The 20,370-nt window shown below is 36.1% G+C and overlaps 1 protein-coding gene across 1 annotated transcript; it reads right to left on the bottom strand.

The window, feature by feature from the left end:
* Window positions 1–478: 478 nt before the first annotated feature.
* Window positions 479–19,880, bottom strand: LOC128022139 (sortilin-like). Its single transcript, XM_052609408.1, has 20 exons — window positions 19,488–19,880; window positions 13,362–13,421; window positions 11,100–11,173; window positions 10,817–10,919; window positions 9,967–10,128; window positions 9,814–9,887; window positions 8,841–8,890; window positions 8,607–8,734; window positions 7,706–7,850; window positions 6,497–6,652; window positions 6,310–6,416; window positions 4,993–5,095; window positions 4,528–4,699; window positions 3,959–4,149; window positions 3,632–3,821; window positions 3,413–3,529; window positions 3,089–3,197; window positions 2,495–2,607; window positions 2,093–2,213; window positions 479–2,001 (listed from the first exon to the last, which is right to left on the bottom strand). Exons 1-20 carry the CDS (start codon window positions 19,743–19,745, stop codon window positions 1,987–1,989), a joined length of 2,448 nt encoding a protein of 815 aa, XP_052465368.1. The 5' UTR covers window positions 19,746–19,880; the 3' UTR covers window positions 479–1,986.
* Window positions 19,881–20,370: the final 490 nt, after the last annotated feature.

Below are 20,370 nucleotides of genomic sequence, written 5' to 3'. Positions count from 1 at the left end.
GATGTTTTTAATATTTACTTTACTAGATTATAGTTTTGCATAATTTTTTACATTTCTAAATTGAATGAATGAATTCCATTACAACTATATATAAATTGTAAATTGCAGCAACCTGTTTGTTTTAATAACGTTTTATTAAATAAAATAAAAAATCATGAATAATAGTGTTTTTAAGCTGAGTTTTATAAACTGAGAGCAAAAAGGGATATCTGTTTATTATCCATTTTTATTCTGCACTTTAAATACATGCAGCTCTCATTCTATTTACACATTTGAAAATACAAATGCCATGCTGTTCGACATTGACCAGCTGCTGTTTATTGACCTCGTGGGTTTCTAAGTACAGTGCAAAATAGGGAACTGTAATCAGAGATGCAATACACCTCTGAAAGTCTTTATGAATTCAGTTCACCTCGGTCCATCAGGGTCAAGAACCCATGTGACTCAAGTCAAACCAATGAGCGTGTACTTCAAGAAGTGTTTTTTATTCTTTATTCTTTTATTGTTGTTGGCAGTCACATTTAATGGTACAGCATTTTACATTTTGACTTCAGAAAAAGCCATGTTCATCCACCTCAAACCTGAGGACCCTGCTTTCAACATGCAAACCCATCAATGAAATGTGTGGTCCACTGTTTTCTATAACCCCTGAGGTATCTATTTTATTACCTTCGCATAAAAAAAAAAAAAAAAAAAAATCAGCTTACAGACTACAAATTAGCTTATTTAAGAGTTGACAGTCAATACAGACCAAAAAATATACATTTTCATATTTGATTAGGCTGCTAACTAGATGCACTTAATACTGTCAATATCCTAATGAAGGATGAGTTGTTCTGAAAAAAAAAAAAAAAAACCTTAATGTCATAGTTAACATTAAAAGTTTTGTCTTGTTATTGAATATACAATTATTGCTGACATAGCAAAAAGGTCACAGACTAATACCACATTGCTATTTACTCTAATGAAACCCATTATGTAAGGTCTGGCATTTTAAGACGACTGAAAACCACACAATGGAAAGGAGGAAACGAAGAAGAATGTATCAATATTCGTGCATAGAAGATATGGCAAGTGCATAGTATATCTAAGCACACAGCAATGGCAGGGAACCAGAAAGAATGACTAAAGAGTTGCTAAACTAGATTCTTGAGATCTGAACTGTAATCCTCAGGATGTTAGTATAATGAAGCCTACAAACAAGTCTCAGTGTACCTCTATGGTGAAACTCACACATAAAACCTCCAGGGAATGTTAAATATTACTTTTAAGCACTTCATATTCATCCAGATTTGCTCACACAGTAACTCTTGAAATAATGAGCAGGCTATTTTCTGACGCTACTTCTATTTTTACAATGGATTTCAAAAGCAGGCTTCAGGGAGACCTGTTTTCCTAATATGAAAAACAAAGAAAACAAAGCTGAAAATCCTTTGGTGAATTTAAATACCTGATGCAGGAAACCACTGTTGGAAAAGAAACAAGCATTTGCATTAGTTTTAACCACACTTTAAATCTCATTTCTGATGTGTCCTCTTTTCCATAAATTATATTCCAATTACAGAGGCCTTCAAAGTATTACTCCGTTAAATAATACTCCTCAGCCATTTGTTTTTTGTGCATCAACTCGCATAAATTTGAAATCCATGGCAACAAAACTGCTTCAAATCCTTTGTGCATCCCAAATACATCATATGAAATGATTAAAAAAGATTGAAACTCCTTCAGCAGCGGATTAGAAAACTCCTTTGGGAGAAGCTTTTGGGAAAATGCATGTTTTTCTCTATTTCTGTCCTTGCAGTCAAATCCTGCTGGGCTGAATCGCTGAAAATGTGTCCCCAAGTAGCCAGAAACAAATTGATTGGGCAGAATGTGTCTCATGCGTGCTGGAACGCTGATACACACACACACAGAGGGTCATGGGAAGAGCAGGCATTGTGGTTTCTCTCTTTTAAATCTCATGTCTTTTGATGATCCATCTGTCTGTCACTCTAGGAGGTCCTACGGATGTCAAAAACACAATGACAGGATTCATTCAAAGACACTGCTCAAATGAAATATTGCATCTTTAGCAGTGAGATGCATTATGTACCTCATCTGAATCATCATGGTAGTGTATCTTGCCAACCTCCAGTGTGTCCAGGTCATCCACACCATCGATACTGTTAGCTTCAGCGTGTCGCTGTAATACTGAGTACCTGTGCACTAAGAACCTAGCAAAACATCAAAAAGAAGCCATGAGACGGATATCTGACAGATATTTAAATAAATTGGTAAATGCTGCATAGGAAATAAAAAAATAAATATACTTTGCTCACATGCTGCCTGATAAAAAAAAAAAAAACATATTATAACAACAACAACATATTTTTTTTCTGATACAAAATCAGCAATTAATATATGGTAAAAGAATATTTTAAAGCAGAATTAAATTTAGAAATAGACATAGATCAAGCACTGCTGTGTGTGACGTTTAGGAAAATGGGGCACAAACCGTCCTCCACAGACATATTTTTTGATGAAATGAACCCCAGCGACAGCACTGATCAACAGGACAGCGATGACCACAGCGATTATAGGAGCAGAATTGAATGAATGTTCCTCCGTCTGAAAAATGCACAGTGGGAAAGATCATTATGCTGCTTTTTTCAAACAAGCTTAACAAAATTCTCAGTTTCATGGTTCTCATTTTTATGCATTAAATTGTTAAAAAGTGACAGTGATGACATTCGAATTGTTACAAAAGATTTTTCGAGTAGTTATTTTAAACTTGTTATTCATCAAAGAATTAAAAATATATATATTTATTGAGTGTGCAATGAAAATATTAAGCAGCACATCTGCGTTCAACAATGCTAATAATAATAATAATAATAAATACTTATTGAGCAGCAAATCAGTATATAAGAATAATTTCTGAAGGATCATGTGATTAAAATTCAGCTTTGCCATCACAGGAATAAATAACATTTCAAAATAAATAATTTTTATTTTATATGTATTAATATTTCACAATTGTACTGTTTTTACTGTATATTTTAATATTAAAAAAAAAATAATAAAAAATAATAATAATATAAAAACCTACCAGTAGCTCTGTCCTCAGCAAATTACTAACACATTTCTTACTCAGATCGATCTCTTTTCGTTCTGGAGTTATTCCTCCTTCACAGTGATCCCCAGGAATTTTCCGGTAACTGTGCTCACAGAAAGGGGAACGTTAACACTTTGTTTACAGCATATAAATTATTCAGTGACAAAAACAGTAACCCATACGCAACAATTTTACATATGCGAACCAGTTCACTCAATCATGTTCATTATATATTCAGTAATGCATGCGAAAATCGCTTACACCTGCTGAATGTTTCAGTACAACTCTATGGAGTGGAAATAGAGAGTGATTTGTTACCCGCTGGTCTGGAGCTGCTCTTTGCGTCCGTGCAGACAGAACTCCAGTGAATGGCCAATAAGGTCGGGCTGCTCCACACAAACAGAGCTGTTTTCCGCATGGTAGAACCCAAAGTCACTGCAGGGAAAGAGAGACAATGATGAGAATCACTGACTGAATGTACGTCTTGAATACTAGTAGTTCATGGAGTGTATTTAATAAGTCTGTATGTGTTCGTACCACTGAAAGTCAGTGAGGGTGCAGGGACATGTCGTGGGCTCCTTGGTGACAATGTAATCCCGCCCGTTCCAGCAGACTGAGTCCTTTCGTAACCGTAAAAACCTTTCCTTGTATCCCAGATTGCACCCATCAGTGGGGTCGCTAATATCGCTTGAGTGAGCGAGCCACTGGATGTAGTCATTTTCCTGACCTGCAGCAGTAGTATATGGTCATTTCAGGGCAATGTTTACACATTTTCTCAATGTTAACAGATGCATGCACAGCAAACTAGATTCTGTTTTTATATTGGTTCACAAAATGCTTTTTTCGAAATATTATACCACCCACAGTCTCTAGAGAGTAACTGCCTGAAGTCGACGGTGACAGAAACCCAGTACTGATTCCGGACGGTTTCCCTGTAGCCCCACAGGCTGACGTTCATGGACCGGGCACCAGGTTCTGATGCCAGCCCAGTGAAGTACATCGGCTCATCGGTGAAGTTATGCACATGCCAACACTGACCTTCATCAGTGGAAAACCTAGTGACAATAAATAATAGAAATAAACAAAAATGGAAGAATTAAATATAAAATAATTATTAATTAAATTGTATAATTAAAACATAATGAACCACTATACATCTAAATATATTTATTTTTATAAATTAAACCAATCATGATGTGATAATCATTATTTGCATTATATATATATATATATATATATACACACATTTTTATTTAATACAAAATCAGTTTCATTCTAACCTATTTTCAAGACATAACCATTTAAAGGTCCAGAAAAGCACGAAAAACAGGACCTTTAAATAAAAAGCCTTTCATCACCTTTGGAACATTTCTGTCATAGTCTGAGGTCAAATCCCTATAAACATTCAGAAATGTTAAGATGTTGAAGCTCACTTGATCTGTGATATGGGGTGTGAGGGGTTGTGTTCCACTGCTACCAGCAGTCCTCCTGAATCTAGTATGGCATAGTGATGGGGACCTTTAAGTGCCTGAAACCATGTGTAACCCCCGTCATCAGACGCATACACGTCTGGAGAAAGCACAGAAACTGAACCTCCAACACTCCCTGATGAAAGAGCAGATGGAAAAGAGACATGCATCAGTCCTGTGAAACTCCATAAAAGAGTGTTTAAAATAATAACATCATGTAATAATTATTATTACTATAAGTATATATTCTAACTAACTTTAACTGCCATTCTGTAGTTGGAGGAACTAAACACATTGGATTTTTCTTAATAAAAACTCTCTTTATTATTCACATAGCTAAAAGTGGTGAAAATGGTTATTTGAAGGTTAACACTGAATTAGAATCGTGATCGTTTTGCCTTGTAGAAAGTGTGTGGGGGCGGTAGTCACCATGTGCCAGGATGAGTCCCACGGCATTGGGCTCTGAGAGGGGCTGCATGGGGACGTTCAGTTTCATAGAGATGCTGTAGGAGGCATGAATATGCAGACTACACTGCAGAAGACAGAGATGCAAATGAGATTAACATGAAAATCACACACATTTACACGGATAGTGCCTTTTTCAGTAACTGTTAAAAGAGTTGGGGATCAGAGGACAGGTCCAGTGGAGGATAGACAGGGAACTGGCCAATGAAGCCGATGGACATAGTGTGGGCTGCCAAATGACCATGTAACAAAGTGACACAGACACCTGGGTCTGATCAGGTCACAGGTCTTGTGATATAAGGCAGAAACACCCAATGAGGCAAGGGTGCACAACTGACGATGAGCTGCATTGGTGGAAATATCATACAAAGTTCACTGGTAACATCACCTCAACAAAAGGCATCTTTCACCCAGACTAAAGTTTGCACAGAAACTGGGATCTGATGGACATCGGATAAGGTGTCTCACTGGCAACATCCATGAAATATGAGTACACATCATGTACAGCATAACAAATCATCAAATCATCATGATTGCACAGAATCTATCCATCGTACCATAATATTCCTTTCTCTTATTGTTCCCCAGTTACGCATAAAGCAATTGTAAATTCATGACTGCTTATTGGGTATTGAGGCAAGAACCGCGGACATGGATTAGGCCATGATCCTGGATTCTTACTGAACCGAAATCAGAGCATAACAATTGCTGCGTCTCGCTGTGTTCTGCTCACAGCGAAGGGAAATGCTCTATGGCGCCAATAAATGGTGCTGAATATTGGGATCATAACACTTATCATGCAAACAAACACAACAGACGCGGAAACTTTGAAGCAAGTAACACTGAAAGCATTTCAGAAAGTTTACATTTTATTGTGGTATTGTTATGCCAATGGTTTTAACTCGGAGGAAGTGTATTAACTACTCTAAGAACAGTAATAATGACTCTGTTACAACAAATGCTGGACATTTGTTATACTGTGATACTGTATATTGTCAATTTGTCCTTTTATGGTCAATGAGATCAAATGTTTGCAAGTTGTGTGCTGTTCTTAATGTTTACACACAACAGTCCTCCAAATAAGTTCAGTTTAATAGCGGCATTATTCATTTATTTTGATGACTTGCATCTTTCCTGCTCAAGGACACAATCATGATTTCTTACTAGTTGTTTTTTGTAAGGGGAACAAACCAGACACCTTTTGATTACTGGCTCTAATACACCACACTACATGTTTTCAATGTCTAAAATAAAGTTGTGTCATTTCTGTGAGACTCTCACCTTGTCGGAGTAGTCGGTTGTGGAGTCACAAACTCCGTTCCAGGGTTTCTGCAGTGGTTGCCACTCTCCACCTTGATTAAATGTGATCACTGTCTGAACAGATCTATCTAGAGAAGAAAGATACACAATATGAGATTCATAGAAACTCTTCCTAAATGTGTTGTTATGATTAAGGTCACAGGCTTACCCACGGCGAGCACACTGGTCATATATACGCCCCTCAGAGAGGTGATGTTGGTGAAGTCAGTGTCTCCGCCTGTAGTGGTGTACAAATGGCGTTCCAGAGACTTGGAAAACACTGTACCTCGGTCATCCGAAACATATATGGTACCAATACCTGAGTCTGATGGAGTAAAAACAGAAAACAAATTTGTTCTGATGATGTCAAAGTTACAAATCATATATTTTTAATATTGTCTGGACAGGAATATTATATACACAGCACAGAAAATTCATGTTTTAACAACATGTTTTTCATGTTTTGTAATTTTTAAGGTTTATTTCAAAACATAGAAATTCCAAACCATGTTTGAATTGTTACCAAAATCTAAAATCGAAATAAAGCAGAAATAAAATAAAGTGCAAATATTAGGCAAAACTTGAAATGTGGCCTTAATTCACTGAAGTAAAATAAGTTGAAGCTGTACAGTAGTACTAAAATTACTGAGACAGAGGGCCCTATCATACACCCAGCGCAAGTGTTTTTGCTAGTTTCAGCCTGGCGAAGTTCTCATTTTCCCATCCTGCACAGCGTTGTTTAACTAGCAAATGCATTTGCACCCATGGGTGTGCTGGTCTAAAAAAAGAGGTGTGTTCAGACACATTGTTGGTGCATTGCTATTAGCTCCATTTCATCTTTGGAGACGCGTTCTGTCTTTGCACTTGCCAATTCCACCGTGAAAAAATAAAATCCGCCATGGAGCAAGCGCAACTGCCTCTTAAAGCGAATGGGAGGACACTCTGATTGGTTTATTACACGTTACATCCAAAAAACACCAATAACTTATTGAGAGAACAGGGGCAACTCGTTTAGACTATGCACCCTGACCGTTTGTCCGTCGTTTAACTCGCAAAAATTGATTTTGACACCCCCTGAATGCACCAGCGCCATGTGCTTCGATCGTTAAAATAGGGCCCTACAACTTGAATCTAAATCAATTAAAGCTAATTAGAAATCTAAAAAAAACTAACTAATAAAAATATAATATATTAAACGTAAACTAAAATTAAAATGAAAACTAAACATAATATTAAAAATAAAAGCTAATTTGCTAAACACAAGCTACAGCTATTGCTGTAAGTACTATAAAAGTATGAAAATATAACAAAAATGACACTCATCCAAACCTCAGATCTAAGTAATATGATACATATCTGAATACTAATATTGCTTCACCTCCAGGTTCGTCTACGTGCATGAAGACCATATCGTAGTTTGCGGCTAGAATGGAGTAGAACTGCTCGTGGCCAACGGTGGGCAGCTGAGCCATATCCCACGTCTCCCCCTGATCTACTGAGACATGAATCATGCGTGTGGAGCCCTGAAGAAGAAAATAAGTGTTTCTGACATCTGCATGTGATTTCAACCTCACAAGACACACTACAGCTCTAGTCAAACACCTAATAAGCTGCCTGATTATATACCATATTTTTCGGACTATAAGTCGCACCTGAGTATAAGTCGCATCAGTCCAAAAATACGTCATGATGAGGAAAATAACATATATAAGTTGCACTGGACTATAAGTCGCATTTATTTAGAACCAAGAACCAAGAGAAAACATTACCGTCTCCAGCTGCGAGAGGGCGCTCTGTGTCTTCAGTGTAGACTACAGGAGCACTGAGCAGCATAGAGCGCCCTCTCGCGGCTATAGACGGTAATGATTTCTCTTCAGGTTCAGGTCTCTTAGTTATTTCTCTTGGTTCATGTCAAATTAATTTTGATAAGTCGCACTTGACTATAAGTCGCAGGACGTGCCAAACTATGAAAAAAAGTGTGACTTATAGTCCGGAAGATACGGTACTGCCTGCACAAACAACATTTAATTGATTTCAAAATATATAAAAACAGAAAACAGTAAGAGTTGCTGTATTTTTGATCATATTAATGCAGTTTTGGTGAACATAAGAGACGTCATTCAAAAAAAAAAAAAAAAAAAAAAAAAAAAACTTTTAACAGAATTTTGAACGGTATATGTAATGATTTTAATCAAGAGAAAGTATCCATTTTTTTTTCAATGTTATCTAGGTAGGCAGCAAACAGAATACACTACATCGAAGCTAATGGGAGAACTCACAGAGTCGGTCATGACTGAGGCAAAAACAAAGCGTCCACCCAGGCCAAAGGAATAAATCCTGCTTCCTATAGTTTTGAATGTTTTGCCATAGTCTAAAGATTTTCTCAATTCAAGTGTTCCCCGGTCACCTGAAAGAGAGAGAAATTCAAAAATATGACGAATGAGCAACAGCCAGCATCAATTCCAATATTGCTCAAATGATCCTGAAAGATGTAGTAAAATAAAGCCACTCACTGCAGGATCCATTGGGGTTTGTGGTTAAGAAAATGGTGTCATCCATTCCCCTGAAATGACAGATACAATGAAAAATGTTCACCACTCCAAATAAAAGGGACAGTTCAGACCTAACCAAAGGCTTCAGTTTCTTCAGTGTATGAAATCAAATGTAATGAAGATATATTTATGAGTGCTAGGGTTGCTTTATAATGCATTTGATTGTGCTTTTTTGTCCTTTTTGGAGCCACACATGTTTTCTGTGTGAAAAACAAAACCTTAGACATTCTGCCTAAGGGATTTTGTTTTTGAGTGAACAAAGTAAATGATTCTGCTTTGGAATGACATTGGTCTCTTCATGGCCATTTCATGAGAGAACTGTAACCTCAAACTAATGTACATTATAAAAATTTAACTGAAATAGATCATGCTTCATTTGACAGTCAACAGAAATTACCCGTTATTAAAATACTTAAATCTAGATGAGCTCCAGGCAGAGATGAGATTCAAATCCACAACAAATATTTATGTCAAAAAGCACTTGGACACAAAGTGATCAACCACAATAAAGAAAGAAAAATAAATAAATAAAAACTTTCTTGTATATTGCACATAAAAACATTAAGGACTTTTTCAAAGATGCATGCTCCAATTTTCAGCAGTCAAAAACAATGCATGGTTTTTCTTAAAGTTGGAGGGAAATCATATTTACAAGTAACCAGGCTGCAAGGTTTATTACAATAAATCTTGGAGATATGTTAAAAACTTTCTTAGTAGCAGCTAAGCAAGCTAATTATAAGCATATCTTGTTTGCATACAGAGTTATATCAAATTTTATATTTAGCTGTTGCATAAAAAGCAAACAGGGCAATCAGATGGTCAAAGTTGGCCAGAATTAGCTGCAATGTGGCCCAGACCTTGCCAGTAGTCAAAACTCTGGCTACAACTCTGAGACAACTGTGACTGATTAATTTATGCATATTTATGGACATACCATTTCACAAGACAAACAGTCTCATGGATCTTCCTCCAATTGGCCCCGAAGTCCTCAGACAGCCATAAATCATTCTGAAAGAAATAATAAAACTGTGTTAGTACATGTTCTTCTGCACAAAACAGTAAGGAAATGTCTAATCAGAGGTCTTACATTGATGCTGTAGACCAGGAGTTTGTTGCTGTCTCTGGGGTTGTATGTGATCTGCATCAACGGATGGAAGGGAAGCTCAGAGGTCACAAAGCTCTTGCCAAAATCAACAGAACGGAAGATTTTAGTCACTCTCCCCTCGGTTAGATCACCTGTGAGGATCACCTGTGGGACAGATCATAAACCTGCTCAGTAACTAATCAAAAAAAAAGTACTGAAGTGCAGGAACTTGGTAAACACAAGTATTTAAGTAAAAAATTAATAACAAATACACTTTCAAAGTTTAAGGTTGGTGAGACTTTTTAATATTTTGTGAATGAAGCTGCATTTCTTTGATCAAAAATCCAAATTATTTGTAAAATGTAATTTATTCCTGTGATCAAAGCTTTATTTTCAGCATCATTACTCCAGTGTCACGTGATTCTTCAAAAAGTATTTGAATATGCTAATTTGCTGCTCAAGAAACATTTATTATTATTATCATTGCATTATTATCAATATTGAAAACAGTTTGTGCTGCTTCATATTTTTGTGGAAACTGTACATATTTTACATGATCCTTTGATGATTAAAAAGTCCTAAAGAATAGCATTTATTAGAAATAGAAATCTTTATACATATCTTTACTGCCACTTTTGCTCAATAAAAGTATCAATTTCTCAAACAAATGAATGGAAGTGTATGTTTGTTACTAGAGTTGAAGTGGAACTAGTTTTCCACCTGTATGAACTTGTTCGCTTGTACAAACATCAACATTTCACAGATCACAACAGAAACATTCATTACATTGAAAATAACCTGTCATACTCCTTTCAGACCAGTTTAATATTACAGCAGAGAAGTTAATAATCACCTTCCCGGAATTATCAGGACTAATCGCGATGCCAAACTCGGTCTGTATGAAGGTTTTGTTAATAAGGTCGGTGATGTCCTGGAACGTCTTTCCATAGTCTTCACTGACCCAAAAGAGATAAGAGGGAGTTATGGATCATGTGATACAGCTAAAAACCAATCAAATGTGTACCAACATTTACACTGGGAAAACACAGAGCTGGAAGTGGAAATATATTTATTAAAAACGGATAAATCCTTCTAGCTAGAACTTGGACACTGTCTTAAAAGACACTCTTTCTTACCTTCTGTACAGTCTGGACTGACCAAACCGCATGATAAAAAGAGGAAGCTGGAATGTGGTCAGCACCAGCAGAACCTGCACAGGAGAGGGACACGGTGAATATTAGAGCACATGCATGTGAAAGACTCCAAGTCATTCAGAAACTCACAGTGCAGTGAAGCATTCATACAGCTTTAAACCCTGGCTCGGCCGAGATACTGCGGGACACATGCCTGGACTTGAGCACAGGCACAATATCACCCTTCACACTTGCTTTATCCAGCTATCACTCAAGTTCAGGCACTTGCTTGCAGAGACCATTCTGATTGGACGGTGAGTCATTCTCATTTAACTCCTGTCTCTTTCTTTTAAAGTCAAAATGAAATAGTATTTGCAATCCATTCTGCTTTCATAATGTGACACATTTCCCCGAAAATCAATGAAAAAGCATTAATCAATCGTCAACACTGCTTCAGTGTTATCAGCTGTAAAGGCAAGTCGTTTCAAATGCAGAGCAAGTTATTATATTTAAATAAAAATTTACAACAACAAATTTTTTTGATGAATTGTGTATTAAATAACCCGTCAAAAGCAATGTTTATGGCTTTTAGTAAATGTCTGTTAGCTTTCAGAGCAGACAAGTATGCTAGGCTAGAGGTTTTTAAATTGGAAAAAAAAAAATAGAAAAATACTATTTTAAAAAAGATGAAAAGAAAGGATTGCATTAATGAATGAATAAATAAATGATGTTTCTCTTAACTTAATAGAGAGTAAATAATTAATCTTTCAGCCTTTCTCTTCTGGAAAAGTGGACCAAAAATATTAATGACTCGTCCTGCACTAAACAGATTTTTGTCTAGTTATATCGTTTCTACATTGAACATTTTAACTAAAGGTTTTTTAAAACAAAGGGGACTTTGGGGATTATTATCTTTAAAAAATTAAATAGTATACATTTTTATTCAAGTTTCTTCTTACAAAAGAAAGATTTCTGGGAAGACCTTTCTGTTCATGCCTGAAAAAAACAAGTTAAACAACAATATTTATTAGAGGTGCAATAAGTAATTGCCGAAAGGGTGCTAATTATGACGCCTCAAAAATAGAAAAGGTGTCTCAGAAGACGCCGATCTTTGAAAATGTTTGCACAGACAACAGAAATGTATTGGAGTGTTGTCGGGTGAAGGCTGGACTGCAGGAGTAATTACAGCTTGTACAGGTTTTACAGCTGCACTTTAGTTCAGTTCTAGAAGAGATGGATTCAGCCTCCAGTGTTGTTGGTGCTGAATGAGGGTTTGAGGTCTTGTCAAGCCAGGCTCTGAAGAGTCTTTCAGGCTCTTGAGCTGTAATTCACTTGTTCCTGTTTCGCATTGACGTGTGATTGTAAGGGCCACATTCCTGCGAGTCAGATCATGGGGCGTCCGTCCACAGAACAGTTTAGTAGCTAAATGACTTGGGTTGAACTTACAATTACACTTTTGTTGATCGCCTACTGGTTAGTAAACATAGTGGAAGTAACTTAGCAAATTAGAACAATTGAGGCTAGAGGAATTTCAAACAGGGCACAAAAATGTTATGTGCTTTAACATGTATATGAAGATTTTTTTTTTTACTGTGTTCAAATATACAAAAAATGTGGAAATAATTATTTTGAAACATGGATTGTATTTACTGGGAAAGATCCATAAAATACTATTCCATTTAAATTGCAATACAATTTAAATGTAATTTATTCTTGTGATGGTAAAGCTGAATTTTCAGCATCATTACTCCAGTCTTCTGTGTCACATGATCCTTCAGAAATCATTCTGATATTCTGATTTGATGGTCAAGAACATTTCGTAATGTCAGAGAAGAGAACAGTTAAAAAAACAGCATTTACTTTTAACAATCTTTTTTTAAAATAAATTTTATGCAGCACTGATGAATAAATAAATAAATAAATAAATAACATACTGACCCCAAATTTTTAACAGTATATTTAAGGAGAAAATGTGGGACTTAGTAAAATTAGTTAATAATAATAATTAGTGCTGTCAAACAATTAATCGCTTTCAAAATAAAAGTATATATATATATAAAAGTATATAGAAAGAAATTGTATATATATATATATATATATATATATATATATATATATATATATATATATATATATATTTATTTATTTATTTATATTTTATATTATATATAAATAGATTTAATATATAAACTTTTTTATATATAAATGCATGTGTTTGTATTTATATATACATAATAAATATTATGTTAGATAATAAGTACTCACCCCTGTGCCGTCTCCAACCCAGGCCAGAGACACGGAGCCACTCAGGTCATTGAAGTTATACTAAAAAAAGAGATGTAGAGAAATAATAAAGATTGTATGATTGCAAATAAACATAATAGTTAAAATTCTAGAGATGGATGATCATAATAATCCCGACACTGCCGACGTGAATTTATGAACTAAATCAATAAATCATAAATAAATCAAAATAAATTCAAACTAAAACAAAACGGCCCGTTTTCATTAGCACCGCCACATTTGGGCTCTAAAATCTCTTATATTTTATCATAATATTGTTCTCCCAGTCCTAATGCAGGTTTGTTTTCAGAACGCTTCTGTGGTGAAACTAAACCCCACAGGCTGTTTTACTGTAGTCCACAGGGATGAGACTGCAGGCTGGATTCAGACTAAAAATATAAAACAAGAGAAAATAATAATAATCAGAGCTCCAAACCACAGCTTTTCATAGCTAAAAATAAGAAACATCCAGTACAGAACAGAAAGCAGTCACACAAATACAACTAACAAAGCTAACATGAGAAATAAACATGATTTAAGTCTTGTTTCTGTATTAAGTAACAACAAACAGCTTTTTATATGCACATTTTATATGCAAATGTAAAAATCTTTCCAATCCTTTGGAGACAAAATAAGACAATTTAGACAATTATTGACATACGATAAAAGACATAATTCATGCAGACTCTGCTCAGAAAATTTGATCTTGGAAGAATTTAGTCTAAGGAATCTGTTGAGACATTCTTGAGATTTCTTTTAAAATACTAAACGAGATACACGTGAGTCGTAGTGTCTTTTCATCAGGAGAAAAATCAGAAAAGCAGGACACTTCTCCATTTAATCTCATGTTTCTATATGAATAACTGAGACATTAAACCACCCTTAAACTGATCATGAATAAGCTACATAAGAAAACACTACATACAATGTCATTCAGGCAACTATGCAAACACATTTCCAGTGCTTAATCAGAAAAAAACTGGTCATTCTAGGAAGAAAAACACGAGTGCTTTATCTTCCCACGGGGGAGTGGAACCATGTAGCGACATGCACACAGAAACCACCGCTGATCCGACAGATGGCTGTGCCGCTGTCAGCCGCCCCACACTGCTGGGAATGTGTGTTTGTTTGTGTGTAAAGGCACATTTAAAAGGACAGGCCCACTGTCAGTCGAGTGTGCAACCTCCCTTTCAGTTCCATTCACTGGAATGCGAGCCCCAGATGGTGTGTGTATTTGTGTGTGAGGAACAGAGCGAGTGCCCCACATTTTCATCCGCCTCACACACTGAGCACAAGAGAGTAACTGATGTACAAGAGATTGTGGGAGAGCAAATGAGGGAAAAGAATAAAGAGAGCCCAAACACACATTCACAGGCTCTGTTCCAAAAGCTAGTGCATTTGCCTTTGATATAGAAAAGTGGACGCTTTACATAGACAGCTATTCCTGTTATGTTATGGGAAATGCACAGAAGACGATTAAATTGATTTCATGAGATTATGTTGCTAAACTAATGACATGACACAAAGCATTTACATGTGGGTAAAATACACCAGACTGGGATTATTTCTTTATTTTGCAAAGAATTTCATCAAATTTGGTTAAAAGTAATGTTGTTGCCATTTAGAACAGACTTCATGTCAGAAATGTTCCTATCATTTCTTAAAAAAGGATCCTATGTAGGCAGATCATTATGTTTTGAATGGAGACACACATTCCTGGGTGTGTTTTTTTTATGGAGGAATATAATATGCTAAACATTAAGCATTTAAAATTAATTAAAAAAGCTTTTTTGATAAAATGGGATGAATATGAATTTTAGAATAATGAGAATAAGGCAATTATTTAAAAAATAATAATAATTATTACAATAAAGACAATTTGTTTAGAAAACTGTATTGCGAAGTGTTGTACAATACAAAATAAAACAAAATATAAAATAAAATAAAAAACTTATGAAATGTCAAACAGGACTGGTAAAACCTGTTGGAAATAATAACCTGGATTCAAAATAAAATAAATGTATCGCAAAAAAATGAAATAGAACAGTTAACATAAAATAAAATAAAGCAAACATTTTTTTTATTAAATCTTACATCAAACATGACAGGTCCAATAAGATGAAAAATAGATAAAACTATTAGGAAACGTCGAAAATCAAGCATGCTCAGAGCCGCAACTGAGTGCAGTCATTAATAATGTCTTAAAATGCTGCATATGAGCTGACTGCGTTTTGGAACAAAAACCATGCACAAAACTGGAATAAGTAAAGAAAATATTTCTGATTTGGGAGTCAACACCCAATCTTCACATTCCCATCTATTTGAGTATCTCAGCTACTATTTTACAGTCAATACTGACATGTTTGTCTAAGGAAGCCTCCACCTTACTCCTTTCTACAGATCACAGCCTCTCTGCATTTCTGCAATTCCACCCAAGCTCATGGGGATCAATGACGATGTCACAGAATACTCCATTTCTCTCTTCTGCTCAGTGATGACATCGTCTTACAATTTTTACACTTTTTTTTTCTTTCATAAAAAGCAGCTGTACTTGATCCATGGAAGCAAAAGAACCACAGCATTTTTTTGAAACTCACTAGCGTCCAGGTCCAATGGAAATTTGCACTCTTACAATCCAAAGTGTGAACAAAAGTTTCCATGTTACTAACACAGCCAATGTCCTTCTAATGCAGCCCACCTCAAACCCCCCCTGAATGATATATATCGTCTATAACACCTGCACAAACTCCAGGGCCCGTGTTCCTTCCTAATACTGTGTCTTTGAAAAATGGTTACAGTGGTTGCCTCTTCATTCCTTGCCATATTTAAACCAAAAGGAAAGAAACATGCTGACATTCCTCTCCTGGCCAATAAATCATGCTGGCCAAGAACGGCTTGCACCACGCCAACAAGTCTTCACAAAAGGAGGAATAAAGGGTGATGAGAAGACACAGAGAGCATACAACGTTTCTTCACTTCAAAGAAGACCAAAAAAGAACAACACATGACTCAAAGATAGCCCCTAAACAAACTCTGTGACTCTTGAGAATACACTTAGTGTATATAATTAGCATATTCATATATAAATTCTATTTAAAGTGTTCCTGTGGCTCAATTGGTAGAGCATTACGTTAGCAGCGCAGGGTTGTGGGTTCGATTCCCAGGGAACACATGTTAGGTAAAAAATGTTAGCCTGAATGCACTGTAAGACGTTTTGGATAAAAGAGTCTGCTCAATGCATACATACATTTAATTTAATTTAATTTAATTAGTTTTACCTTTGCTGGGGAGCATTTTGTGTGGAGAGAGAAGAACTCACTAAAGTTTGATCACTGTGTTTTTGACAAAACAAAGGTTTTTGTTGAAATGCCTTGGTTACCGTATTTTCCGGACTATAAGTCGCACATTTTTTCAAAGTTTGTCTGGTCCTGCGACTTATAGTCAGGTGCGACTTATTTATAAAAGTTAATTTGACATGAACCGAGAGAAATGAACCAAGAGAAAACATTACCGTCTACAGCCGTGAGAGGGCGCTCTATGCTGCTCAATACTCATGTAGCCTACACTGAAAAAGCGCTTAATACTCAGGTGTGACTTATAGTCCGAAAAATAAGGTACTTTGTACAAACGGTACAAACAAGATAGTATGACAGTGGTACACCCACAGCTGATATTCCTTTAAAAAAAAAATACTTTTTCCGAAAAAAATCAAGAATTTATAGATTGTTCTCAAATGTTGGTCTTCACTGTATGTACTGCACACTTTAAAGTATTTGCATGTGTGGTGGTATGTATGAGAAAAACATCCTGCAGGGAGAGAGACAAATAATATTAAACTGAGTGTGGAGCCATGGGGCCCTCGAAATCCTCCAGAACAATCACATGGCAGACAGGCTTTTCCAAGATAAATATCTGAAATATACTGCTCAATGGCAGAAATTTATAGAAAATTACAGTATACACTTCTACTTCTTTCCATCTATGGTCTTAGCTCCACAATTCCTCTCCAGCGGACACGTTAAAACCATGAAGAACATCATTTGGGCTGCTTTCCTGGCATCTCACCAACACTGAGCATTTCGGAGAGGACAGAAAAAGTTTCCTCTTCACATTCTCCCCAGGACAGCAGTTCATTAGATGGAGCCATGTTTGTCTTTTCGTTTGGACTCGCATAAATGACTCCCCACAGCCAAAATTCAGATTTTAAGCATCCAGAGCGGAGTCTCAAAAAGTCTTCCAGCCTCCAAAAGAGCATCTCACATCATTCAAACACTTCATCCACAAAGCTGTTCAAATATGCTTTCCGCTATAAGCTCACACAGACTTCATTTGAAGAATCTACAGGGCAGGGACTCGTTAAAAAGACTTCACTGCGAGCTTGTAAAATTTCTAATAGCTCCGGCAGATGATAAATTCCATCAGGCAGAAGACGCTCGGCAGCCAGATTTTACGCCGACTGACCACAGAATCTTGCACAACACTGTGGTTGGTTCGTTTGCACATTTTGGACTGAAACAGATCTGGAACATTATGCTTCAAACTTGTCACTGTATGCATCTTAATAATGCCTTTAGATGCATGTGTGGATGCATTTCACAGTGACCACAAATTACGCTAGATTAGCATTTTATAAACATTTCTGATGAAAGGAAAACTTTAATTTCGTGTTCGGTCATAAAATGAATTTTTAAAAAAATGATGGGCTTCAAAAGTATAGTTTTACAAATTATATTTTGTTCGAATAGCACTTTTGAGAGGTTTCAGTGAACATGAAATCTCCACTTCAAGAGTAGCCTTAAATAGTTTAAGGGTCAAAATAAAGGTTTTACATCAAAGTAGGCTCTAACCACAGGAACTTTTACAGTTGGCAGGAACTGTACGGAATAAACGACATGCAAGTTAATGTTCAAGACTATCCAAACAGGTGTTTAAAGACCTCACCAAGGAGATGTTTTTGAGAAGTTGCCTTCAAATTCTTTTCCCACTTCACTGTTGTCATGCCCCAAGCCTTTCCCCGTTTCAGAAACATTCCTTTCTTAGACGAAACATTTCACTTCAACATTCATTTATGCTGGACGGAATGTGAAAGGACGAGAGCCAAAAACACTGGCCATAAAAGAACTGGCTCTGTGTGCTTTCTTAACAACAACAACAGTCCTTCTCTATCAGCACTTAGACTAAAATCATGACCGATTGCTTTCCCTGAAAACAGAGTCAATGTACTCGGAATCTGGATAAACAGAGGATGCTTTCATAGAACAGGACTGATATGAAAGATATAGATTGGCATATATATAGCTTAGCCTAGCCTATCGTTTACCGATACTGTATGCCCAGAGAGGGGTCACAGCAACTGCTGGTAAAATGTAATTGATGTGAGAGAGAGAGGGTTAGATAAGTGACATATATAGAGACGCAGCATGTTCACTGACTTAAGGGTTAGTAATCAGTCACTGGACACTGTAATGAATGAGCCCTGACTGGATCCGGTTAAGCAAAATCACCTGACAATGTAGCGTCCGTACAGAGAAACTGATCACAGAGACATTACAGGCATATCAAGAGGATAAATGCATTTGTTCTCTTGGCATAAAGATGAAATCTGTGGAATGTCTTAAAGGAACATCAAACAGAAAAACTCTGGAACACTGAATGATAAGGCGATGCATGCCGATTTTGTTTTTATGATATGACCATCTGGAAAACTTCACAAATATCTTAATGGGTGTTTTTTTTTTTTTGTTCCCCAAAATACTTGAAAAATAGCATTTGCTTGCTGAGAAAGGTGATGTAGGTACATTATTAGGTCATCTCAGACCAGAGGCCAGTAGTATGATCTCACTTTTGTGATTTATGGTTCCTAGAAATTTAGCAAGAGCTTTCAAAGAAGAGAAAAAAATCATTCTAAATGAAAAGTAAAAAAAGGGATACTAATTAAATACTAAACTAAACAGACTTAAGCTCAATATTCTTAAATGTTAACTAGCCAAAAATAAGAATATATTCCACAAAACCATAATGTAAATTTGAAATAATAATTTTCACAACAAAATTTAAGTTTTATATTATATTACATAAGTATAATGAGTAATAGCTAATCTGACCTACCGTATGAGTGTTGTTTTTTAACGTGGGATCATAGTCGTGCAGTGATTTGCATTGATTTTGTGCGGATTCTTCACTCCTTTTCATCTTGACGTGGTCCGGCTGCTGTGAATCTCTCAAACTGAGCAGATTTCGTGTTTTGTGACTCTTTAGAAACACGGTTTGCTCACTCCTCCTGGAGATGCTGGGTCTCTCTTCAAAGTCCATGCACAGAGCAACTGAGCATAATACAACCAAAACACAGCAGAACACGGTGCTCATGGTTTTCGTTTTATGTGCAAACAATTCTTCTGTCTAAATATCCATAAATAGCAGGTTTATTGGTAGCATAACAGAACGTGCATTGTTTACACTCTGACGCATGTCTGTAGAGCAGCCGCTGCTCGCACTGCTAAACTCGGGGATTGTTCAAGATTAAAATGGGTGGAACGTCCTTTCGACACGCCCACTTCATGAATATTAATTTAGACACGCTGACGTTGCCTGGTAACTCTTTCAATGGCGGTGGGCTCACTTATAAATATTAATTAACTGAGAGTGACGATGCGCGTCCGCATTCCAATGGAAAAGGCTTAATCATTAATATTACTTAAATAATAGCGACAGTACTCTGCAATTTACCAATGGCGAAGGACTGCTTTATAAATATTAATAGGCAAGCAAACCACCAAACAACGCATTTTGCTGACCAACCTATCTTACAAATTTCTTCATTCCGATTTAATGACAACAAAACTACCATGTGTTTGATTTTTTTTTTTTGACATTGTCTTGTACTGCTGTGAAAAGTTTTTTTTAACGATCAGAATTAAATTATTGCATTTTTTGTTAAAGTTTATATAATTATTACATCATAGCCATCACACCAAAAACATTTTATATTAAT

This window comes from Carassius gibelio, chromosome A11, assembly GCF_023724105.1.
Source record: "Carassius gibelio isolate Cgi1373 ecotype wild population from Czech Republic chromosome A11, carGib1.2-hapl.c, whole genome shotgun sequence".
In the NCBI taxonomy this organism is placed as follows: Eukaryota; Metazoa; Chordata; class Actinopteri; order Cypriniformes; family Cyprinidae; genus Carassius; species Carassius gibelio.
This window is presented reverse-complemented; position numbering and strand designations above follow the sequence as displayed.

Excerpts from the sequence above, each read along its gene's own strand:
- LOC128022139 (XM_052609408.1), bottom strand. The coding sequence starts at position 19,745 with ATGAGCACCGTGTTCTGCTGTGTTTTGGTTGTATTATGCTCAGTTGCT. Across the intron at positions 8,735-8,840 it reads AAACCCCAATGGATCCTGCA|GTGACCGGGGAACACTTGAA; the intron begins GTGAGTGGCTTT and ends TCTCTCTTTCAG. Across the intron at positions 2,608-3,088 it reads TGCTGAGGACAGAGCTACTG|ACGGAGGAACATTCATTCAA; the intron begins GTAGGTTTTTAT and ends TGCATTTTTCAG.